The 26,625-nt window shown below is 37.4% G+C and overlaps 1 protein-coding gene and 1 long non-coding RNA gene across 5 annotated transcripts in view; one reads left to right on the top strand and one right to left on the bottom strand.

Moving 5' to 3' along the window:
- The first annotated feature begins 621 nt into the window (after positions 1-621).
- On the top strand, positions 622-25,700 carry LOC144270098 (uncharacterized). Of its 3 annotated transcripts, XR_013347105.1 has the most exons (5): positions 622-2,480; positions 9,289-9,385; positions 12,645-12,729; positions 16,917-17,053; positions 25,615-25,700. It is a non-coding gene; the product is annotated as an uncharacterized LOC144270098 (long non-coding RNA). The 3 variants fall into 3 exon arrangements; XR_013347103.1 differs by lacking the exons at positions 16,917-17,053; positions 25,615-25,700 and adding an exon at positions 15,458-15,813; XR_013347104.1 differs by lacking the exons at positions 622-2,480; positions 16,917-17,053; positions 25,615-25,700 and adding exons at positions 8,157-8,242; positions 15,458-15,813.
- Positions 5,320-26,625, bottom strand: part of KRAS (KRAS proto-oncogene, GTPase) — a 41,794-nt gene continuing 20,488 nt past the window's right edge. For both annotated transcript variants that reach the window (XM_077826273.1, XM_077826281.1), the window contains exons 4-5: positions 25,583-25,742; positions 5,320-9,082 (exon numbers count right to left, since the gene is read on the bottom strand). In XM_077826273.1, the coding sequence (XP_077682399.1) occupies positions 8,966-9,082; positions 25,583-25,742 (277 nt within the window). In that variant the 3' untranslated portion in view covers positions 5,320-8,965. The remainder of the gene's footprint in view (positions 9,083-25,582; positions 25,743-26,625) is intronic.

Raw genomic sequence — 26,625 nt, 5'->3', positions numbered from 1 at the left:
TTACTACATTTCAAGTGGCTATTTTAATTATTTGAATATAAAGTTCTGTGGCATGCAGATATGATCTTAAACTGATAGCTTAGAGGCTTTGTCCACCATTCTGATCTGTCCTGAACTGAAGCTTGATGCACAAAAATGCTCTGACAGAAAGTTTAACCTAATTTGGTTCCTCACTTAATTTTCTTCACTGAACAGACTAATTTAAAACTGAATGCAGATCAGATAAGGGCTATGAAAAAAGCTGTCGATTAATCGCAGTTAACTCAGGCGATTAACTCAAAAAAATTAATCGCTATTAATCACATTTTTAATCGCACTGTTAAATAGAATAGCAATTGAAATCTATTATTTTGGATGTTTTTCTACATTTTCATATATATATAGTATTCTGTGTTGTAATTGAAATCAATGTATATTTTTATTACAAATATTTGCACTGTAAAAATGATAATAGTATTTTTCAATTCACCTCATACAAGTACTGTAGTGCAATCTGTCGTGAAAGTGCAACTTACAAATGTAGATTTTTTTTCTTACATAACTGCACTCAAAACCACAACCGTGTAAAACTTCAAAGTCTACAAGTCCACTCAGTCCTACTTCTTATTCAGCCAATTGCTAAGCAAACAAGTTTGTTTACATATACAGGAGATAATACTGCAGTCTTATTTACAGTGTCACCAGAAAGTTAGAACAGGTATTTGCATGGCACTTTTGTATCAGACATTGCAAGGTATTTATGTGCCAGATATGCTAAACATTTGTATGCCCCTTCATGCTTTAGCCACCATTCCAGAAGACATGCTTCCATGCTGATGATGCTCGTTAAAAAAAAAAATGCATGAATTAAATTTGTGACTGAACAGAGTAAAATGGATTTATTTGGGGTTTGGATCCCATTGGGAGCTGGGTATTGGAGACAGGAGTACCCGCTGAGTGGTTTTCAGTTAAAGCCTGCAGCTTTGGGGATGTGATTCAGACCCTGGGTCTGTGTTGCAGCTGGCCAGTCTGTCTGGTTCAACAAGACAGGGTTCTGGGGTCCCAAGCTGACAGAAAACAAGCTCAGAGGTAGTCTCAGCACATCAGGTGACAGTCACAAGGGAGTCTCTGTGACCGAACTAGTCACACCCGGGAATGGTGGTTGAAGCATGAAGGAACATATGAATCTTTAGCGCATCTGGCATGTAAATGTCTTGCGACACTGGCTACAATAGTGCCATGAAAATGCCTGGTCTCACTTTCAGGTGACATTGTAAACAAGAAGCAGGCAGCAGCATCTCCCATAAATATAAACTGGTTTGTCTGAGCGACTGGCTGAACAAGAAGTAGGACTGAGCGGACTTGCAGGCTCTAAAATTTTACATTGTTTTATTTTTAAATGCCTTATTTTTGTACATCTACATTTGTAAGTTCAACTTTCATGATAAAGAGTTTGCACTACAGTACTTGTATTAGGTGAATTGAAAAATACTATTTTTAATTACAAGTACTTGCACTGTAAAAAAAACAAGTGAGCACTGTACAGTTTGTATTGTTGTAATTGAAATCAATATTTGAAAATGTAGAAAACATCAAAAAATATTTAAATAAATGGTATTCTATTGTTTTAAGTGTGATTAATTGTTTGACAGCCCTAATATGTCATATGAAAAAAGTTAAGTGTTTAACATTGACCCAAATTTCTAAATATCATTTTCTTCTGTCCTTTGAGATTAAAATCTTACATATTGTTTCCTACTCACCACAAATGAAAACCATTTCAAAAGTCCAATTACTTTTAAAAATCTTTAGTGGAGATTGGCTGTGTAGTAGTCCTTTTGGTAAGTTGGCTGAGGCTTTAACCTCTCTCAGTTCTAAGAAAAATATCACTGTATGGAAGATGATTTAGAGAAACGTTGGCTAAGTATTCACACTCAGAGTGTGATCCCCTCTAGTTCTAGTCTGCTGTGAAAAATACTATTCTATTTTTTGTAAAGTTTTGCTGTTCCAATGCTGAGAAATCATGTTCTGTGCTCCTGGTATAGCACTTAAATCATGGCCACTATTCCTGAAACTGTGCCGGCATCGCTGATACAAACCTGTGCCCTAACTGGCTTTGCATAGAATAGTGGTATGTTCTTCGGTTCCATTTAACATCACAGGAAGAGGAGTTAAAGTGAAACTAGCTTTTTAAATTAGATTTAAGTGCACTACTTCAGTGGCTTTGCTGGTATAGCCACAATATTTACATGATTGACTTAGGGGTTACTGAAACAAATTGTGTAATATACCATTTTGTCCCTGCCTCGTCGTCTTTAAGATATTACCATGTTCGCTAACATGAGTTATGAACATCTATTTTTTTCCCCTCTAGTGAAGACAAGGTATCATGGGCACTTGAATAAGAGCTGTTAAGGCTGAAGAGCCTGAGTTAGCAGGGGAAAGGAGCAGCCTCTCTCTCAGGACACCCCTTGTGGCAGCAAAATGAGACATTGCTCATAGTAAGCTGCACAGATCTGTGATTCTGTTCTCTTCTTTCTTACATTAAGAATGACATTAACGTTGATATTTAATTCATTACCACTGAGCATCTGAGTTAATACCTCACCAAGTTGAATGGGGCAGTTTGCATCTCAGAATTATTCCAGACTTTCTTGCAGGTTACACTTGGTAGAAGGGAGTTAAGCCAATTCAGTTGAGCTAACATGGAAAGGACATGTTTGAAAGTGATGCCATGAAACATTCCACCTCTAAAAAAAGGGCACCTCAATAAGCAGACACACTCATGGAACAATATCCACATCAGTTACTCCAGATTCCTCTGTTCCTCAACATTACTAGTTCTCAACCCATCATTTAGAAAGGTCTTTGCAGAAACTTCAAAAGCAAGCAGCAAAGTCACAAGATTAAAATACACAAAGGAAAAATGAAAGTGAAGAAATCATTGCATGTGATCTTCTTACAGGAAGAAAGGGCCCTGCATCTTGTTAGTATCTACTAATTTCAGGTGCTCAGTTTGAGACTTGTAGGATGGGATTTAAAACTCATTATTGGACTACTTAGCATTAAGTACCACATTATGTATTTGAAGCACAGCACCCATTGACTTAGTTACAGCTGGCAGGAGTTAGCACTTCTACAGATCGGACCCCAGGGTCTCAAGTCAGACACCCAGGAAATGAGGAACACAGTATTAGGGACCACCTGTGAAAAATGTGTTTTAAGTCACTTGACTAGCATCACATGGTAAGTGTGGCAGAAACAGAAATAGAATCCAGTTATTAAGGGCACCATTCAACTGTGTCATCTATGAGGCCATCCTCTCTTTTCTTGTAATCCCGTCTCATTCACTACACACCTTCTGACTTCTGTAACAAAAGAATCAGAGGTCCTAGTCTTTTACTACACAACCCTAATTCATCCCCAGAGCAGATACATCCTGCGTACGAGTCCGGTGGAAAAATAGTGGTATGTGATCATGTAATTAAGGACTATCATAATACATATACAACCTGAACTCTACCATCACTTCCTCATTTCTGAGTGTTTGACTTTACATTAATAATGTTTTTAATATAAAGGCGTGTGTGTGTAACTTCCTAGGGGTTGGTTTTTTTAGAAAACTGAAAAAAAAAAAAAAGTATACCACTTGGCATCACTGACACAAACATGCATCATCAGCAGGGTCAGATCCATTTAGATCCCTTATCACCCTCTCTGGAGACCAGAGGGGTGAGAGACTGAGTGGCTTTCATAGGTATCTGCTGAAAATAGACGAATGGTGAGACAGGAATCTTCAGTTCCATTCCATGATGTGAAGGGGACTGGGTACAGACTTCTGCACATTCTCCCCAAGTTTGACTCCTGTTCAGTCCCCTCCAACCTGCCCTAGCCCTATCTCTTACCCACCTCTGACTCCTCCTCCCAGTCTCCCCTCCTCAAGCTTCTTATCTCAGTCCCAGTTTCCTTGCCCAGCTAGTCCCAACTGGTTCCCAAACTCCTTGTCCAATCTTAGTGTCCTGCCCCTCTCCCCCGGGGCTCCTTTTCGCTACTTTCTTTGTTCAGTAAGTCCCAATTCTCCTCACACACCCTGGATCTTCATCACACACCCCACCCCCGCCGCCATCGCCATCAGAGTTGTTCAGTTCCAGTCTCTCCCTCCACTCCTCAGCTCTTCATCTGAGCTAACTCTACCTTCCGTCCGCTGGCTTCCAGGCCTTCTTCCCCTCAATTCACTCCCCAGCGCCATTCTCCTTGTCCAACCAGGCCCAGTCTTTCCCCCTCCACATCCCCTCCAATTCCCTGTCCCATCTTCCCTCCCCCAATCCCAATCCAAAACTACTCTGTCCCTCTGCATTTGAATCAGGCAACATCGAGAGCACAGAAAAGGGGCTTCATGCTCTCAGTTCTGGTGCCAAGCTAGCAACAGCCCAGAAATCCAATTGCAGGGAAAGTCCTGCCCAGCCACTGGTTGGAGCACACCAAGTGTGGTCAGAATCTTCAGGGAATATAGCCACAAAGCTCTAGCAAGTCTGTGCATGTGTGAATTGTGATTTTTTTTCCCCAAAGGCTTAGAATCTGGCCACATTAGGGCAGATTTTCACTGGGATAGTAGCAAAACAAGCACCTCTGGCAGAGACCACCTCTGCCAAATTTCTAGTCCCTGCTCCAAAGCACAGGGTCACTAATACAGTTCAGAGAAAAGGTTGCCAGAAATGTTTAAACTTGGGCAAAACAATGTACTTTTCCCTAGCTTCATTCTCAAACAGCTGAACCATTTTGGCTAGAGTTACTAAATAAATAATAAGCAGCAGCAGACACCCAGCATGGAAAATTTCAGCCCAAATTATTTGGCAAAGTTACAAGCAACTGAAAATAGGGTCTTATAGTAATACATGAGCAACAAAGACCTGGACCAGTGTCCTAGAATGTTTTGCCCAAATTTATTCATTACAGCTTTCACAAATTTAAGAGTAGCAGCCGTGTTAGTCTGTATTCGCAAAAAGAAAAGGAGTACTAGTGGCACCTTAGAGACTGACCAGTTTATTTGAGCATAGTTGATAGATTTCCACTCCATACGGCTAAATGCAGTGCCTTGCATAATGACAGGTTTTAGAGTAGCAGCCGTGTTAGTTGGTTAGTCTCTAAGGTGCCACTAGCTTTCACAAAGGAAAGAGTCATGGGGGGTGGGAGGTTTTCACAAAAGTTGATGGGCAATCAAAACAGCAAGAGAAATTGAGAGGGGCTGCCAAATAAATGAAGTTCATGGGGTACTTAACTAATTATAGAGATTAGCATTACATTTATTGGAAGGAGCGATAAATTAAATACCAACAAAAGTTCACAATAACTATTTTTATTACATTACAATAAATAGGAGCAGTACAATTTGACAAAAAATGACAAATTTCAGATCACCTCACAGCACATACTCCTATAAAACATTAAAAAGTTTAAACAGTGGTCATTCTTTTAATTTAAAGTCTGGTTTGACCAATATTCATAGGTCACGCAACCAAATGATGGGAAAACTGGATCACACTGCATATGTTCCACATCAAAATAAGCACAATGTACAAAATGTGCATGTTTCAGTTTACACTATACAAAAATAGTTAAAATACATTCCAGGTAAACATATTACATTAAGAAATTGTTCTAGTAAGAAGTTGGCACTCAAGAGGAAAAAGCAGAAGTATTTTCAACATGAAAACACAAGACAGTGGAATTATTAGGAAATGTTAGGAAATATTACTGCCTATGTAGCTTTATGTAGACTTTACAAAAAGAGCCACAGCTTGATGGCCTTAGAAGGAAACAGTTGTATTGCTTGATAGTACTGACAAAAGAATGGAAGTTTATGTAGCAGCTTACCTATTAGAGAAATACTATTACAGTAAGAGCATTTTATATGGTGAATTTTTTTTTTTACATAATCTCAGCCAACCAAGATTGTAGGACACTGTATAGGTTAAAAAAAAAATCAAAACAGTAAAATTTTAGCTTTCAGTTAACGGATGACCTTTTTTTTTTTAAAAAAAAAAAAGGTGTTTACCAAAATTTACATAAAGCTACTATCAGGCATTGGAAATCTAATGTATTAATGTAGTAAGTGAATTCACATGTTCATTTAATAGTCACTATCAGAAAAAGATAGCATCTGGATATGTTCTTGGAAAGCATTTCAAATAGGGAAAGACAGAATAATTATTAGATCAACTTGTGCAAGCTGCAATTCAACATGCCTCACCAAGTCTCTACAAATATTAAGACAAAACTGCACAACAGTGGCAAGGATGAGCGTATTTTGTGAAAGTTAGATCACAAAGACTGGTCTAAACAGTTTTAATATCTATTCAAATGAATTGGTAGTTTAAAGATTAAATTTATTAAAATAAGCTATCTTGGTATAAATACTTTTATACTGATAATTGCATCCACATTTGCAAGCTGCACCAATTTTAGCAAAATCAGTTTTTCTACCAATTTAGTTAAATGGATAAAAACTGTCTAGATGAGCCCTAAATTTGCATGCAGTGTGACTCAGTTACAAAAAGCCATGAGTCTTAAGATTTTATTTCTTCTGTTTGTTCAAGTTACACTATCCACTTCTGCTACATTCTTCCAATACGTTGATAGTAGTGTCTAAAAATATGCAATTAACCAACAAAATCTCAACCTCAAGATGTTTTAAACTTAGAAGTTGCAAATAAAACACTTGCTGTTTACAACATCTACAGGGATTTGTTCCCACTTCCTATTGGTCCTAAATTAGGATGTAACATTATGTTCTCCCACCACCACCTTTCAGTATTTTTTTTTGCTTTTTGACCATATGTATGAAGTATATCCTGCAGCTCGGGAAAGAATTTTTAAAAAATTCAAAAATGCTTTCCCAGCCACACAAAATTTAAGGGTCATGCAGCAACACAGGTAGTATGTTTATTACACCCCTAGCCACCATTGCAGCTCTCCTTCAAATATGGCCACTACTGCTTCCTGTGTAGAAATAAGAGGTCATCTTGCACATGTAGTTGTACCTTTGATATTGTACATGTGTACGCTGCTACATGAAAATCCTACTCTGTGAAAAACTCTGTTTAAAAGTTTCAGGCTAACTTGGGAATAACAGTTTTACCTATCATGACCATTGAAAACTCATGAATCAGGGCCCAACAAATCACAAGGTTTTAAAGACCAATATTGTGTATTATTTGCCTTCTGCTGTTCAATCATTTAGCATACAGTTGAGTCACATTTTCAAGCTCTTCCCTGCAACTATGAGGGCTAGACACATGAAAAAAGCAAGCTAAGATTCTCATGTAAAAACTCAACTCAACTCCAGACATCACATTTACTAAATTCACGATAAAAATCACAAGAGTTGGCAACACTAGATAACTGGCTCTCACTTTGGTGCAGACTAACCAAACTATTGCTATACTGCAAATAAAAGCTTCTTCAAAATAATGGATTAACTCCAGTCAGAAAAATCACAAGAAAACTTAATTACTCTGGGAACAACAACACTGAAAACCTGGTTTCGATGTGTGACAATCTTGACATTTTGTGCCACTAAACAACCATTTAATCTGTGAAACAAAATTAGTATTTCACAAAAATCACAGCAGAACACAAAACAACATTGGCTCTGGAAACCATAATATCAGCTATGCCTACTGAATGTTTGTGAAAATTCTCCATCATCCCCATATTTATGGCATAGTGGATTTCCAACTAATCTGTATGAAGCAGCTGAATTCAAGTGCCATTACTGAATCTAAAGAGGTTACTGGACTTTAAAATGCCTCCCCTATTATACACAAAATGGGCATTTGGAAATATTTAATGCCACTCTTGAAAAAATGGTTCTGACATCTATAAAGCTAGAGGTCCTGACCTCATTCTTAGGATTAAACTCTGAATCAACGTATGAATTAACTTTTGTAAGTGTCTGAATTACTCATTTGTTAAGGCTTTCCAGTATTTCTTAGTAGTGACACTGACGGTGAAATCCTGACTCTACTGAAACTACTTTCACAGATCACAGAATATCAGAGTTGGAAGGGACCTTAGGAGGTCATCTAGTCCAACCCCCTGCTCAAAGCAGGACCAACCCTCAATTTTTTCCCCAGATCCCTAAATGGTCCCCTCAAGGATTGAACTCATAACCTTGGGTTTAGCAGGCCAGCGTTCAAACCAAGAAGTTTGCCAGTTACTTCAGTGGAGCCAGGATTTAACCTTGGGTCTCCTGACACAAAAGGTTAGTGAAAGTCTTAAGAAAAGCATTACAATAGCAAATCAATTTAATTAGAACTTTTACTTTTTCCATTGCCAGATGTGCATTATTGTCTTTTTTTAATTTTTCTTTTTTTATAGAAAAAATATAGTATTTAAGGAGTGACCATGACAAATTGCAGTGAAAAACTTTGTGAAAGTTATATCTTTACATTCATTGAAGTTGATCTGAAATGCTACAAGACTAGATGCCTAGAAGCAGAATCTATAGGAAGACTATAAAGGCTTCTGGTCTCTCAATATTGCAGTCAGTCTAGAGTAAAAGAAAGCAAGTCGGAAATAAAAATTTCTTACGCTAACTAGTCCTTTTATCCAACCAGATAAAAAACCACAGTAACGATATAAGAGCCTGTGGAGCATTTTCATTATTTTGTTTGCACACAGAACTAAAGTTCACAATTGGTAAGAAAAATAGGAAGTTAGCAGCTTTGCATGCACCAAAAAATCCTAAGAAAATTCTCAGGGTTTATTTGTTTTTCTTCCACGGGCATTGCTAGTTCAAGAACCAACACTCAGGGAATACTGGCACTTAAGAGGAATAAAGCTTCCACTGTCATGTAAAACAAGCATTCAGGTTCATGAAGCAGAAAGAAAATTAAGTAATGCTAAATCAGATGCTAATAATTTAGTGTAATGTACAAAAAATCACTTTCTTAAGTATGCCTTAAGAATAAAGGATAAATTGTATTTACATAATTATACACTTTGTCTTTGTCTTCTTTTTCTTCTTTTTACCATCTTTGCTCATCTTCTCTTTATGTTTTCGGATTTCTCGAACTAATGTATAGAAGGCATCATCGACACCCTGAAAAGAAACATATGTGGCTATAAGACCAAATTAACATGATTTATGTACTCATTTGGGTAGTGTTTGTTTTCATCTGAACATTGCAGGTTCATATTAATGTTGCAGTTTAGTAAGAATATGTATATTGGGTGTTGTGATGAAGTATGCATATTTTTTATAATCAAACTGTAGATTTATTTAATTATTAATTTCTGTACTTTTAGGTGTTTGGGTTCTATAAATACAACAACAGGCACATATGTTGTCACTCAGCAACCTTCACTGGTTCTTGGAAACCTTTTCATTTTTGGAAGTTACCAGGTTAGTGTGGGGTTTTTTTGTTTGTTTTTGTAATATACACATTTTCATTTGCTACACAAGAAAGTGAAGCCCAAATCTCCACTGCATTGTTTTTTATGAATTTACACATGTACAATGTGGGTGTAAAATACTGCTATACCAGGAGTAATAAGCCACACATCTGCAGAAGTGGGTCCAGAAATCAAGCCGTACAGCTAAAACAAAGACTACCACCACTGGAGCTGAAAGAAGTTCTTTATCATCAGCTGTAGACCCTTACATCCTAAATTGCAAGCCGCAAATAAAGGGCAACAAACATGCACACTGCAAGTTCCTCCTCCCACTGAAGGCAACAGCTAAAAAGCCCTCCCATTGATACCAATAGGAGCAGACTGGGCCCCTTAAAAATAGTACCCGTGCTTAATTACAGTTTTATTCAAATATAGAAGTGTATATGTTTGAGTTGATTTAACTATAGGGAAAGTTTGAAGGATACGCCATTTAAAGAGATCTATCTCAAAAAGCAAATAGTTCCTTCAAACAAATGTGCATTTACAATACATTGTAACAGCTTCAGTACCTGCATACTTCTATGAGAGGATCGTTAACTAGAATAGAATCCTAGCCAGTCTGTACTTCACCAATTCACACAAACATTGGCTATTTTTCCCTACCTCTCAGGGTTTTCACAGCAGAGTCCTCTAATGATGTTTCAGCCTACTTAAGTACATTTACTAGTACACTATGAACTATTCCAAATACAAAATAAACCGTAATGGTCAAAATAAAGTGAAAATAGTATATTATGTTGTGCAGTACCCTAGTTTTTTAAATGTTTGTTCACTTTTTAAAAAATCAGAAATCAAACGATCTCATTAATTAGTGAGAATTAGTACTGTTCTGTTGTAAAACTCGGACAAATGTTAATATCTGACTTACAAGTATGAAAGACAGTCAGAATAATGGCACAATATGAATCCATAATAACCTATATCTAGGGAAATAATCTGTATCTAGACAAGATACAATGGTGCTCTAGCAGGATATGCAATTTTAAAACGTACATACTACAGTATTAAGTTTCCATTAACCAACAGAGCAAAATATGTATTACAGTTCGCTGCAAATGGCCAAAGGATAATCTCATGGTTAGAGTGCTGGATTGGCATCAAGAGCTCTACATGCCATTTTCCCACAAACTACACCCTTGAGCCGGAGCAAGATGACCACTCAGTGCCTCAGTTTCCCCATCAGTAAAATGTAAGGAATACCATCTTCCTCACAGAGGAAGTCATTAATATTTGTAGAGGGTCTAAGATCCTCACAGATGAAAAGTGCTAAATGCAAAGTGTAACAAAACACTGAAACTTCCACAAAAATATTCCACCCACTTTCTTTTAAACTATTGTTAAAATAAATGCACAGAAATTAACCCATAAAAAAGTGATATGCAAACAATATTAAGGACCTTAACCTCAAAGAAAGTAAGGGGATTCACAGTTAAGGCTGAAATTCATTCTACTGTGCCTCCTGCAGATATTGCAAAACAGGATAATTTTACATAGTGTGTGTTACAAAACCTGTACACTAGGGGGAGACTTAAGTATGGCACTTCAGCTTACAGTATTGAATCCTTTGTTTTGCAGATCAAATCTTAAACAGTTAAGAGAATATTTGCATTAAACTGATTTTGGTTCTGCTGTAAATTCTCTTTAAAGCACCTACTGGCTGATAATTGGGCACACTGTATCAAGACTCAGTTCAAGAATCTTTTAAAGGTGAAAATAAAATAAAGAACCATAAATTCAAAATTAACTTGAAGCCTTATTTTACCTTTCATTTAACCCCAGACACTTACTTTAGTTACCTGTAGATAAGGAACATTATTTCAAAATTTGGGTTGCAGCACACTGTCCTAGAGTTGAAGGGGAAAGTTATCCAAAGTCCTGCTTTACACAAGACTCCTCGAATAAAGAGTAAGTGACACTAAGCCACTTTCTCAGCAGATCTCCTCAAATGTGCTGGCAAAATTTATGAATTAAAATCAGGCATTTGCACATATATCTATCCTTTAATGTCTGAGAAATTTCAGGTTATACATATGCAACACTTGACAATATTACAAGAACAGCTAAGGAGGAGCCCCATAAGTCTGGCTAACAGAGTATTGCATATGGGAGTATGCAACTATTTCCACAAATCACACAGCCTCTCTGGCCTCCTACTGAAATCTCTCTGTGTACTGGGTTTTGGAATTCTCGCTCTAACCTGTTTCTTAAAAGGTGGCATTAGATATTGCTGCCTTTTCTTCAGTCACCTTCAGTATATAGTTTTACTTTATTTAGCTTACTGTTTTAATGAAACATTGGATTTTTAAAGAAGTATTACAAAATATTCATCTCTAAAGATTTCAACACTGGGAAGGATTGCTGGATTTATGTACAAATCTGTTAGAATTCTGCCACACAGCATCATCCAGGACCCTGGTCTAAAAAATATATGTGCAAAATACAACCGTGTATGATTAAAACAAGAAGGATGATAGTCTTGAAGTGGTTTTGATAGATATACAACTAAGCAGCAGTCACCTTATTCAGTTCAACCGTGAGAAAATTCATTTAGTGCTCTATTCAGCTTAAGTCCTATTTTAAAATTAAAAACAGTCAGTGTTTGGAAGGCTTCCTACTGGCCATACTCCAGAAGGGAGACAACTTAATTCACAATCAGAGAGCCCAGTGTAGGATCATATATCAGCTTCTATCCTGCATTCATACTAAGAAAATGACAAAGTAGTTTAACTGTTAAGTAGCTCAATATCAAAACGCTCCTTTTCCTATCAACTGGATTCTACCACTAAACTTTGGTTTTGGTTTGTTTGTTTGTTTTTTTAAAGAGGCCCTAAATCAACTTATAATACAAAAAGAAGGGTCTAATTGTGTCCCCCTTCCATGTTTGAAGTATACACTACAATTACCATGCAATCATCATTATTGGCTTGCAAATTTGCACATCTTTGGAGTTGGGTGGGAAGGCCATAAAACAACTTTGTTTACAGCCTGAAAATAATTAATGAACCCCTTAAAAGATTAAGTTCAAACAAAGCTTCTATATTTGCATTTTTAATAAGACCATCACTGTGTCATCTCACTGCCTAATTTACAGTTAACTTTATGCTCAGATAGGCAATCAACTGTAAAAGAATGCTACTGACTAACATTTTCAAGTAAGGTATCCTTTGTAGGTTTTACATTAGTTAAAACGTTTTGTTCATTTGTCACAGACAAAGTCAGCCAGATGCACGTAGGCGTCTCCTGCTTTATGGCATAACACCAAAGGAATTTTATCCTTCAGGACAGCATCAGCAGGTAGGCATACCAAACCTCCACAAGCTATCTAATTCAAAACAATCATGATTTTTTAAAATCCTAATTTTTTTTTAAAAGTGTCCCATGATGACCAAGAGGGGAAAAATACATAAACAAGGACAAGTTTCATGAAATAACAAATGTATTCTGGACCAACACTGCTGGGCTTGGTTGGTTGACAAGAAAGAAAGCACTTGACATTGCATTTAGTTGCAAACAGTTCTATTGTGAGTTTTCCCAAGGTTCTGGATATCTGCTGAAAGGCTTCAGTCTTTGCGGATCATTCTCCTTGGATCTGCTTAGCCGGTCTGCTGTACAGTTAAGCTGTCCCAGAATAAGTGGAGTCTTACTGAGAGGAGAATATGGGTATGTCTGTCCAGCAAAAAACAAAACATAACCCACACAGCAGCAAGTCTCTGCCTGGGTCTACAGATTTGGGCTCTCAGGGCTTTGGCTACAGCACTAAAAATAGCTGTGCAGACTGAAACCCACCACCCCTACCTGGGCTTGAAAGCCTGAGCCCAAATGTCAATATAGCTATTTTAGTGCCATAGTAAGAGTCTGTAGAGCCAGGCTCTGAGACTCTCTTCCGGGGGGGGTTGGGGGGGGATGTTGATTTTGCCATGTAGACATACTCTAAGAAAGGGCAGCCTCTTAGCCGGGTGGGTTATTTGTGCCACCATGATGATTCAGGTATTCAGCTACTGATGTGCCATCAGATTTATGAGCACGTTTTCTCCAGCTTAGCCTTCTAAATGCTAAGATTGTTAACATGACTGATCACACCTCAAGGGCATATACGTGCAAGTTATTTTCACTTAATGATCATGTTTCCCTGAACTTAGCTGGCATCCTAGGAGCTCCTCAAACCAAACAGGCTTGCCTCTCAGGCAATTTATACTCTAAGCATTAGGGAGGATAAAACTAGGCATCCAGAAATTTGTCAAAAGGTTTCTCCTGATCTGGGGGAAGACTACTATTCTGGGAAGCAAGTGAAGAGAGAAATGATACCCTCAAGACAAATGGAAATGGAAATCCAAGAGTCCGAGGAGATTCTCAGTGGGAAGCAAAGAAAATGAGATTCTAGCCTCTTTCCCAAGCAAGTCCACAGACAGAAAAGATCAACACAGCCCAAAATCTTTGCTTAGGGCGGAGAAGGAAGGCGTGGGTCTACTTCCAGGTACATGCACAAAAGAAAGCTGCCCCTTTCCAAAATACCAGAACTAAGCTTATATTTAGGAAATAATCTCCAGTCTCTCTCTCTCCTGTATCCTAAGTGCAAAGGCATGACTACTGCTCCCTGAAGAAAAGGCTTAGGAAAATACAACTGAATATGTTTCTTTTAAAAAAAGGGGGGGAAAAGTCTAACCAGTTTGAAGTGAACAGCTATCATATACAGCTTGGATAAGCTATTGTCCCACATCATGGCTAAATCCATAATGCCCAGTGACCACTGGGGAGGAGCAGACCACATTAGAGGAATATCTAAGGGAGTCCTGAGGAACAGCATTCAGGCTATTCTCAGCTAAAGGCACTAAGCCTGTGTCAGCAAAATTTATGTCGCTCAGAGGTGTGAATATTCCACCCCCTCCCAAACGACGTAAGTTACACCGACAGAAGAACTTCTCCCGCTCGTGGACGTGAGTTTTTTTATGCTGACGGGAGAGCGCTCTTCACCAGACATGCTGCAGCAGCCCAACCTTATCGATATTTTTAAAATCTTCCTGAGAAGGGAAGAATAGAAAACCTCATATTTTAACTCCAACAGCCAGCAAATAACTCATCTGGAAACAAATCTGTATGGAACTTTCTAGCAATAAACTCCAAATTTAATACAAAGAATGACATCGTTTTTGAGCAAGGCATAATTGCAGAATCCAGTCTAGGTGAGGAGAGCCATTTATCCCTCAAATCTTCTGGGAGCATATATGGCCTGTGCAGATTTAGCAAAAATTCAGGTGTGAGGAGCGATGCATGATCAGTCTGCATGATCTGCTAGACTGATGGATGGACTAGAAGGGAATCCTGAACAAAGTGAATAAAACCCACACAACCATGTTATTTTCAATCCTCTTTAAAGACGTAACTCCTTAGCAGGGCTGGGGGTCAACTCAGACACTAAGTCATAAGATACTTCTCCCTTCTCTGAACAGTGACCCACCAAAGCCTTTATAGGTGTTTGAGAAAGGACAGTGCCAAGCAATGAAGAGACTTTTACTAAGAGACCAGTACTGACCCTTAGGGAACCTTCCCCAAAGCCTTTATAGGAACTCCTGAGAGGAGTTCAAAGCCCCCCAGTAAGATTTAGTAGCCAGAAATGGCTCATTGACCCATTCAAACACTTTACAGGCCAGAGGAAAAGGAACTGGGGAACTTCCTGATATCCCTTTCCTCAGGAAGTCTTCAAGTATTACTTCCATCTAAGTCCGTGGCTATCTGAGGGAAGGCTTCTTTCCCCTGTACATGAACTGGATGGGCTGGCTTTGTCAGTCACAGCCAGAGGAACTGCCCTCAGCCACTGTCTCATTATGCCAATATTTTGGAGAGAACCTCTATGCAGCTTGGTTTTGTCTTTCATAACCATCACTTCAGCCACAAACTCACTCCAATGAGATTGTGGAGTTCCCCCCGCCCCTCCCTCGGAAAAGACAGATAAAATGCTCATGATCCCAATGGCAAAGCACAACTGCCAAGAGCCATAGTTGAGGTGGAGTTTCTTTTTCCTTAGATTTCACTGCTTAGGACACAAATAACAGTCAGACTCCACTGTCTTCATGCATGCTGCTCTGAGTGAGACAAGAATCAAACTGGTGAAGACAAAGGTTGGGTTCTAGAGAGTGGACAGAAAGTGGTCATCATCCGGCCTGCCAAGTGAGTGAGGAGGAATAACCCAAGATCTGCACCCAGAGCAACAGAACTAATACAATGGCAATGTGTACAGACAGCTTTTTTGAGGGTCTGGTGAAACAGTTCTAGAAACAGACTGAATCCATTACTTCTTGATGATATGCTATGTCTTGAATGTTATCTTTCTCTCTTCCCATTTTGCTTTGGTTCTTAGTTCTTACAACATAGACCAGAAAATATTAAACACTGTTCGATGATATGATTAATATAGCTATATATTGTACTTACATTTGTATTTTTTCTTATTTCATTACAAAACTTTTTCTCTTCTTTTTTACAACAAAGACATTTCCCGCTCTCCCATCCCCCATCCCATCCAAATCACTTGTCTGATGAAATCTGATGACATAGGGGAGGAAAAAATTCAGATGCATTTCCTGAAGTGATAAAGTGAATTATTTCACCTCAGAAAGTGAGGCAGGACAGGTGCTCTGAGGACAGGCTTGGGACCCAAGAACTCCTGTGTTCTAATTCCTATGTATATACTATCTGTCTGTCACGCTGAGCAAAGCATTTAACTTCAGTTTCTATATCTGAAAATGTAGATAGTTGGAGAGAGAATCAGCTATTTGTAAAGCAACTTGAAGATCTATCCCTGGCCTTCACTACTGTGGAATCTACACATTTTTCCTCACAACTCTCCCCATTAAGTTGGCACATATCATGATACCCATTTTATAGACAACGGAAGCACGGAGATTAAGTAGTTTGCCCAACGTCAGAGTATGGATCTCCTCCTACCCATTTGTCAAAAATCACAAAACAGAACAGACCAATAACTGCTAAGGTATTGTTTAAAAAATACTCTATTGCTAGAAAACCAAAGCTCAAAACTAAATGTTGTTAAAAGGAAAATAGAAGTTAGATTAATTTTGTACTTATATTCTGAAATTCTATAATTACGACTGAGAAGCCGTAAGATATCTAATTTACATGAAACTGATTATCAGCTTTTCTGCCCAAAATTAATTTGCAAAACTTACCCTATTACAAAACTTACCCTGTTACATTACAAGACATTTTTTAATTTTCACGCACCCTGGAGTCTTTTCTTCTTTGCTGATTTTTTTCACTCTGTACTGTCGAATCTCTCGCACCAATGTATAAAAAGCATCCTCCACTCTCTGCATTGTAAAACACAACTCCTTAAAATCTGCTTTATTGACAAAGATGATGTACTGGGACACCCATCACAGAAAAAACACTGAAAGTATGAGCTTTACTTGAGAAATGTAGGTATATGGAGCACAAGTAATTCTAAGGGCTGTGTTCATATTCAGTCTGCAGACAGAAAGCGAGAGCCTGCCTATCAGAGGAAAGGAGGAGCGCCATGTCTATACTGTCACAGATAGATTCCATGGCTCAGTGTTCTTTAACTGATGCTCTCCACTGGAGTTATCCCTGTCTTGTTTTAAAGGTTAGTTTTAAGACTTATTTCTGTACCCAATTTTGGTAAGGAAAACATTTGGCATTTATGCATTTTAAAAAACATCTTTAGAGAGAGTTAAGTTTGACTTGATAAATGTTATTATAAACTAAAACATGAACAAGTCAGAGACAGACTTAAAATCAAGGAGTAAGATCTGGGTGATGAAAAGCCACTATGCTGCATTGTGCTTAAAGCCCTTCAACATTTTTGTGGGAAGACAGAAATTTGCCAAAACAGGATATGCACCAATTTGTGGGGGATGAGAGAGTTATCAACATTATGTATTGCTCAGATAAAGTTGTATAACATATTAGGATTGTGAATGTTTCAATGCACAATGTAAGTACAGTAGCTTGGTAACTAAGAGGGGAGCATGTTTTTATTTAAGGTTCCTCCGTCACCTATTCAAATCTTTTGGAGTTATTTAGGCAGGCAGATCTACACCTCTAATTTGGGGTCTTTGCAGTCTTTGGTCAAGTGGGTGCATAAGCTACTGTCTACTCTCCTTTAAAGTAGCAAGATTTGCCCTCATGTAGAGCTCGACATGAGAGCTTTACATCAGGGAAGGTTATGCTACATATTTCAAGAACAGATACAAAGAAACGTTTGCTCATATGGGCAATACTTAACTCAATGCTGTATTGTTCAATTTTTAAAGTGACCACAGGTTGATTATTTTGGGGTTTTATTGGTTTTGTTTTGTTTTTAAATTGGAACTCATTTGCCAGCCAAGGTACCAGTACTGATAGCCCTAATTTTATCAGAAAAATATATCTGGATGAAATACATAGAGTCTCCCTTTAAAATAATGTGCCTTGAATTAAATGTTCTGTTTCTAAAATAATGAGTCAACAATTTACACCACACCAGAAATGACATGCATATTATTGCTCATAGGTTATTTCTCCAAAGTAGAGAAATAGCAAGTTCGGTTACAGATTGTAGGATGAAAAGTTCATAAGTTCATAAGCTCTAGTCTACACTGTCCGAGCCAGATCCAGGCAATTGCTATGGTACCTTTGCAACGTGGTAGTACAGAGGCTGTAAAGCTGGCCACACCAGCCAAAAAAGGAATCCCCTATCATGAGGGCAATCTGAGTAGCACAGCCATTATAGACAACTCTATAGCACCCACTCACTCTCTCTCACAGCTCTGCGTTTAGGGCATTGGAAGAATATGTCATCTCTTCAGCAATAAAAGCAAAACTGGGAGAAAACTTGAGATAATTAACCAGTTGAAAGACAGAAAGGTGTATCAGCAACCGAAAGTTACTAAATGGCTACTTCAGAGAACTGCAGTTGACTGGCTCTGCCAAATTTAAAGGCCCACACAAAGATCTACTGAAATCTATAGGACTGTTTTAAGTTGCATTGGAACCCAAAATGGCTGGCCCTAGGATTGGGTAAACATATGCAACCTTTTTGTTTACCCTCTCTTGGAGCCCACCACGTTGGGTGAGCCTTTAAATTTGGCAGAGCCAATAAGCTGCAGTTCTACCTATCTACCTCAGGTCCTGTGCTGAGCACAGCTCATCCAGCTACAAGGACTGTGGGCTCTGCTTTCCATAAACAGGTTGAACTTGAGTTGAGAAGAACACATTACACTAGTTTACCTCAACCTCAATCTACTTTGGCTAATGCACACAGTCTGCCCCTATAATTTTTATAATTACATTTTTAAAACCTTTATGTAAGAATTATTAAATTGTCTAAAAGCATATCTATGCACTGTGCAACTGAGATCAGCAGAAAATCCCAGGAAACAAAAAAAAAAAAAAAAAATCATCTAATCTTTACTGATATTGCTATTAACTCTAATTTGCTACATACGATGCCACAGGAGATCATATTTAAAATTAATCATTCAAAAGTCAGAGTTTGCTATCTGAAGGTTTCTCTGAACAACAGCCATCTGATCCTGAAGATGAAACACACTGTACTTTTGTTTATGGATAAATAAAATAAAATTAAGCTCACAAATTAAAATCTACACTCTTCAGAAGAGGGGGAGCTTAACTTCATATCCACAAAATACTGATGGCCTGAGCATTCTTTATATTTAAAATCTAGTAGTTTGTAGAAGAACATTTACAAAAAATGTAAGCCAAGTAAAGCTCATATTTTCATGTTTTCCTGGGAGGTTGGGGGCATCTTATTCACAGAGAGAGAATAAATAGTGATCAGCTGCAGTGTGCCAGAGCACATGCTGTGTAGAAATCAAGATACTTAGGGTTTACTGTTTTGCAGAACAAATATGAAATTTGATTCTGTAGCTGTGATATCAGAAATAAGACAACGCGCCTTCATTTGACTTCATAATTCCAACGGTCCCATCACCAATAACAGGAGGTGTGATTTTGCATTAGCGATGCCGAGAAACACACACAGAGAGAGAAAAGAAGTTGCTACTACCGCCACCAAGAATGTAACATTTGGACTATAGTTAAGAGGAGTCATACTAGAAAGAACATATTTTAACAAGAGATAGTTGCTAGTTTAACTAATGTGACAATCTACACAAGGGACAATTTTTGAAGAGTCAGTCACCACAGTGATATGTTTAAAAAAAGCAACTGTAATACTTTTTTTAAAAAACCTTTGCATTACTGTTTCTCTTTTAGGCTCACTTCATAAAGTTAATAAATTGATGGTAATTCAAGGTCAAAGTGGCACCACCAGAAAGTAAAAACAAACAAACAAAAAAAAAAACCAGCCCTTTTCTGTATGTCAGCACTTTTCTTTAAGCAATTACAAAATTAAATATATTACATACTCTTTAATGGAGAAGTACATGTCCGTATAGTAGTAGTCTACTTTAAACATGGGACAGGCCCATGGCACACAAGACCTTGCAGCACAGTGTATTCGAGATGCTGTTGAAGACTCCTCATACACAGTCAGATGGCTAGTTTAAAATGTGACTATTTACAAAAATAAAAGGCTATTTGAACATAAGCCAGAATGCCTACAGTATATTCATATATTGTCCTTTTGTAAATAATGCTTAAAAAGAACATCTAGTCCAGGGTGATTAAAAATAAATTTAAAAAAAACCCTAAAAATTGGATTTTTATTTAAACTGGATATTTTTTATTTAAAATAAACCTATTTAAAATTAAATTTGAAATTGACAACCTAGGTTAAGGCCTTCACTTATTAAAATCATTTAACTAAACAGAAAATATTAAAACCATACGTTTGCTGCAAAGTTTTGAAGAAAGTAGAACCACAGAATTGATGGAAGTCACGGACTAAGCACTTGGAATCAGAGTTTGCTGAAGTGCTAAGTAAGCTTCTGACAACAGTAGCCTCTTCTGCAGGTGAAGAGAGACTATTTTCATCAGGCCAGTTATTCAGTTCAATTACTAGTTCATTCAAAGTTAAAAAAAAATCACCTGGGAGTTGAAAAAGCAACAAAGCTTGTTTTCCCTCTCCCAATGTATGAATAAAAACAATGTATGATAGGGTGTGAGCACTACTAATTTTAAAATCTTGAAGGACATGACTGAAAACAATCAGTTCAATTCATTAACTACAGATAATACCTCCTTTGTTTAATAAATCAATGTTAAATGCAAAATACTTTAAGGTTTATGTATTCAGCACATTTAAGGTAGTTTTATTTAATTAAAAAAATTTAATGTCCATCCAAGTAGATCTTGACAGAAAACACAAGTAAAAATTAACCATTCACCATTTTCCAACATAATAAAAAATGTAAAAATTGAGAATTTGAGGAAGTGTAGGTTAAGCTATACAACTGCTTAAATAAATACATATAGATACAGTGTATCCCTCCTGGTTAACAAAAAGAAAAAATTTGGTGTAAAGGCTCTACATAGTTGTAAATCAACATGTTTTAATGGTCACCAACAGATGACCATCAACCTTTCTTTAGAAAAATAACCAGAAAGTACAAATGCAAAACAAGATTAAAATCAACTACTTAATTGATTTCCTGTTTTCAGATTTAGATCATGGTTAAAATTGGTGATTTAAATCACTAATTTAAATCACCCACCCTGCAAACTGAACACCCAGAATTAGTGAGAACTTTTGACCTTAATCTCTCTAGGCCACAGCTGCTCATCTGTAATATGGTGATAAATAATGCACCCTCATCTTACAGGTATATTGTAGAATTCATAAATATTTGTGAAGCACTCAGGTGGTATAGTGATGACTGCCATAAGAAGCCCATGAGAAAATGAATAATTCTGTCTTCAGGAGTGCACAGCAAATAATGCCCGGGGCCACAAATTTAACAATGAAGAAAAAAAACATTAAACAGCTACTCATTAAGTGACCACCATCCATCCTGTGCAATAAGGCATGGGGCCTTTGAGAAAAAAATAATATATGATCATGTAATTAAAGACTGTCTCAAAATGCATACACACAAGGGGGACAAATTAAGGTTCCATAGGCAACCTTAATTCTGTAATCTCCTAACATATGAGTGTTTGACTTTGCAGCCTTAATCATATTGTTTTAATAGTGTATGGATGTTTTGTTGTATGTTATTTCCAAGGTTTTTTAAAAAAAAAAGCAAATTGAAAAAAAAAAATACGGCATATATACACTGGCACCTATACGGGTCATAGGCAAAGTTGGAACCTTTAGATCCACCACACAGACCTCTGCCACTTAGCAGTAGTACAATGTCATCATCTTTGTGGACCAGCACTGGAGAGGAATGAGATACCCCTTTTGCCAGTGGATTTCACAGATATGTGCTGACAGCAAAGGAATGGCAAGACTCAGGTGGTCTTAGGTGCCATTCCACAAATATCACTGACACAAAGGCCACCATCACCCAAATTTCAAGTCCCCGCTCCAAAGCAGGGGAGTGTTTTGTGCTTTACAAATATACGCTCACTAGATTTTTTTTTTTTTTTTTTTTTTTTAACATGAGCAAAACAATGTATTTTGCCCTAGCGTTATTCTCAGAAATGTCTGAACTGCTTTGGCTGAAATTTCCCCCCAAAAAAACACCAGCCTGAGACAGACACCAGGCATGGAAAATTTTAGCTAAATAGCTGAAGTTGGGAAAAATTACAAGCAACTGAAAACAGGGCCTTAAGGGAAGTGTAGGGCAAACTTAATAGGTCATGCTACCAGTCCCACATAATAACACATAATGGCTGCATACTATACATAGATAAGGTACCATTATTTTACATAGATCTTTGGCATGATACCTGCAAATGGTGGGCTGGTTCAAGTAACAATTTTTTATATTTACGGTTTTTTTATTTCTACAGTCCTAACCTGACAGTAAGAACTGCACAAATGGAGTGCTGTAAATGGAGCACCGCTTACTTCACTAGAACTCCTCATATGAGGAGGGGTTCACCAATGTGGGACTTATGTGTTCATACAACAGACAGTTAAAATAAAAAAAATGAGTAGTCATTTATAGCAACTCTTCATTAAAACATTTTCAAAATGTGCATTCGCCACAATAAATCAAGCTTTTTGTGGCAAGTTTTACAATTCAAGGAATTCTCACCCACACATACACCCTCACCCACTTTCTCCTTTTAATCGAATACTATTATGGGAGTTGGAAGAGAAATTAAGTAACACAGAAGGAAAACGTACAACCCTAGGTTCAAACACATTTTGGGCTCAGTCCTGAAGTTACTCTTTGTGCATCTCCTATAAAAGGTAAAAAAGTACTTGCAATGGTTGCAAAATCTAGCCTTAAAAAACAAAAATCATCCCTAGTTTAAAGAGGTGCAACTCCTTTTGAGTTCACTGGGAGTTGCTTCCTCACATGCCAAGGCTGAATTGATTCTACGAGTTAAGTCAAACACACAGAAAATTAAATACAGAGGGCAAGATGTTATGTTATTTATGGAAGTCAGACTTATTTGATGCAGAAGGCCAATTTTTTTTTAATTATGGTCTGTGAACAGGGATATAATTTATGGAGTCAATCCCACTGCAGAACTCCTGCTGATTTTAATGAGAAGTTGGCACAAAAATGGAGAATGTGACCTTTATGCAGTAACTAAATCTTCAATTTTTTGTTAAGTACCTTATTGTCACATTCAATATCACTTTGAAAAAATATCCACACCTTTATGACCATTTTTATTCCTGCTCTTCCCCACCCTCCTTTCAAAATCTCTCTCCTCTCTCTCTGGCCTTCTCTATATAGTATTTGTACTGACTTAAACTAAACTGGCAACAAAAACTGAAGTGGAGAATTAATGCAACCCCCTAGTATGGACAATGTTATATCACCATAAAGGTTTAGACCTGCAGCTGCAACTAAAACTGTGTATGGACAAGCCCTTTGTCTCTCCCCTCTCTTCTCCACTCTACATTTTTTCCCTTCAGAAACTCCCAGCTCCCCTGGGTCTTCACAGTTAGCCTCTTCCTTCATTCTATCTGCTAAAATAGTTAGCAATTAAATAGTTAATGTTGAAGCATCATCATGGACCTTTAGAGCAAATGCACCAATTAGATTAAGAGGGGGGTGGGAAATTTCTACCTCATTGTTTCAGGCTTTCTGCAGCCTTCAAAAGACATCACTGCATCACTTACTGTCTGTTCATGTTTGAAAGGTAGTCTTTGGAACCATGAAGACTAAAAATTTCTCTTAAATGAAAGCTTAACTTCTACACAGTCTGAATATTTCATGTGGGCTAGATGTGGCCCAAAGGCTATATGTTTGACACCCCTCATTTTAAGAGAGTTATTGTGAGAGAGAGAATGTCTCTCTCCCTCTCTCACACACACACACACTATCATTAAAAGTAGAATCTTGGTAAAACTAAAGACAATGTTCTTCATACAATTCCCTTTCGACAATATTTTGTGTGTTTGAGACCACATCATTGTGGTTCCATAAGGTGGTACTTAATTTACCAAAAATAGAAATATAATGATTCAATTCCTAGAAGGCAAGATTTTCTTGAGTGACTAGTTATTTTGGATACTAAATTTCTGTGTTTCAAATTCAAGACACCTTAAAGAGGCCTTATTTCCCCAAGGATGTATGCTCAGGCCCTCTTTAAAACATCTCACATGGATACTCAAAATTTAAGCACCCAAAAATCAGTAGTATCTGACCAAGATTTTCAAATGTGACAATGGAAAAGCAACTTCATCTGTGTTTAATCAGGCTGGTATATGCCTTTTAAAATCTACATGAATGTTGGGCATAAGCTCTTTAAAAGTCTCCTATTAAGAGGTAAAAAAATCAAATACCAAATAGATTTGTGACAATTCTTAAACTGAATTTTAAGCAAAGATAAAATTGCACAGACTTTTGAATGGTGATTGAGCAAGCAATTTTGTATCAGGCAAGCATGAAAAGAAAATCGGGTAAGCACGAAAAGAAATCAAAGGCTAGGTACATTAATTATGTGTCTGTTTTGAAATGTATTCCTAAGAAGTAATTTCAAACATGTTAGCAACGGGTTCTATAAAAGCTATCTTGGAAAGGGAAAGGGGAGGTAGATTTCTATAACAAAGATAATTGTTTAAGAAAGTAAAACAAAAAATTATAACACTAAATGATAGTACAGAATTAATAGTCCAAAGCAGTATTTGTTTGCTGTTTATTTCCTAATTTTTCCATTTTTATCCTACCAAATCTCTTGTTAATGAGACACGTGCAGGATCTCCCAGATAGGAACATTATAACATCTATACTTATTCAGCCAGTTTGTATGCCACTTGGCTTACTTAAGACACTTCTTCTAGTTTAGCCTCTAGTCCTAAAGTTTTATGACTTTGGAATCTACCCTGACATAGGTTTATGCTCCAAATATTACTGCACATCCAATTTAGAATTCCTGAATTTTTTTCCGCAGTGAATTTTACTATTTAGAGGTTGTGTGAGTTAGTCCATTAGGTTAAAGATGGTCAGAAAACTGGGTAGTAGTGGCAAAATAGCATGATTTGCATTAATCCGGACGTTCTGTGGACGTGTAAAATGCATAATTTATACATGGATTTCCAAAGGAGTTTTACCCATGGTGTAGGGATGAATCCACCACCTGGGCAGTGTGCAACAACATTCCCCTTTGAGACAGCTTCCTTCCTTCAATTGCCCTATTCTGATTCTAAGCATAAATTACACTTTTTTGCTAGCCAAGAACGAGAACTCAGAACTCCAGAACTTTGGTTAATTGTCTGACTGCTGAATACCTTCACTAAGAAAGTGATTCATGTCCTTCACATCTTTTTTTTTTAGTGAAAAACACTCTCAAACTATTAAAAATCAAGTAAAACTTGAAGAAATATGCTATTGCTTAGTAGCTGAATGCAATAGAGGCCCGGGTCTCATTCCTTAAGTCTGAACTATTGAAATGCATCATTGATCAGTGAATGAGTACTAGTTGTCTGGGAGTCCACAGAATGGCAAAACACCACAAATTTTCCTCTAGAGAAATACGCATTAACACCAAAATCTGGCAGTTACTGGAGTTTTGAATGCTCTGGTACTTTCAAGATTCAGTTCTAGAAATTCTACTTGTGTGTCTTTGTTTTGAACTTTACCTGTCTTGTTTTTGCTGATGTTTCAATGAAAGGAATTCCATAACTTCGTGCTAAGTCCTGAGCTTGTTTTGTATCTACTGTTCTGGAAGGTAAGTCACATTTGTTTCCTACTAGCACCATGGGGACATCTTCAGAATCTTTAACTCTTTTTATTTGTTCCCTAAAATAAAACGGAGAGATTTTATTTCAATACTTTTAGTAGTGTTAATACAGTAGAATTTTAGGGGAGGAAACAAAATGCAATTAGACATTTCTATTATTTCCAAATGGATCAACACTACATCATAGTGTCCTTTTATTTGGTGTGTACATTATTTGAAACTTTTCAATAACAGTTATACTAGGAGATACTACTGCCTTTTCCCCCAGATTTAGCATTTCAACTTAAAAACAGAGATAAATATCGGTCACGTAGTTATCATTGATAGTGGTGGGACTCCAAGAGCCAAAATTACATGAGTCCTGATTCCATTTATACTACACCTGCTTTACTTTTATCCCCACTTTAGTGTCCTTTCACACTGCCAGAGCAGCATAAAGGGCCTTTGTGTGGATGAGACACAGGCTCACATAGTGTTCTTGATTTATTCCGTAGGGACTTTGTCCCTTTTAGCCAAAACTCCTGCTCATGTCTGGTGGAGTAGTGCAATAGTGAAGCCATAAAAGTCTATCTTAAATTTACAATAGTTGAGCTCTCTACCTGAAGACATTAACAAAACAGGAGAATCAAAACTCGATTATTTGGTAGGAAAAGATCTTCAAATATGCTGCAAGATCCTGTTTACTAGGGTTCTTAACTGTAAATGAGGTGTGATGGCTTTTGTAAGCAGTGGCAGGGTTTATGAGGAAACTGTCCCCTCCTTCTCACCCCTCTTCTTAGCCAGGCAATGTGAGCAAGTAAGTTGTTTCCAAGGCTGACATCAAAGACATAGTTGATTTGCTCCTCTTCTATGGCCTTGCCTACACTTGCAGTGACACGTAGGGTACACCTAACTACTTGCTGACATGAAAAGCAGGCTGCGTTCATGCTGACATGTAGATAC

Source organism: Eretmochelys imbricata, chromosome 1, assembly GCF_965152235.1.
Source record: "Eretmochelys imbricata isolate rEreImb1 chromosome 1, rEreImb1.hap1, whole genome shotgun sequence".
Taxonomy (NCBI): domain Eukaryota; kingdom Metazoa; phylum Chordata; order Testudines; family Cheloniidae; genus Eretmochelys; species Eretmochelys imbricata.
The sequence above is the reverse complement of the archived record's forward strand: the minus strand, read 5'-3'. Positions and strand labels throughout refer to the sequence as shown.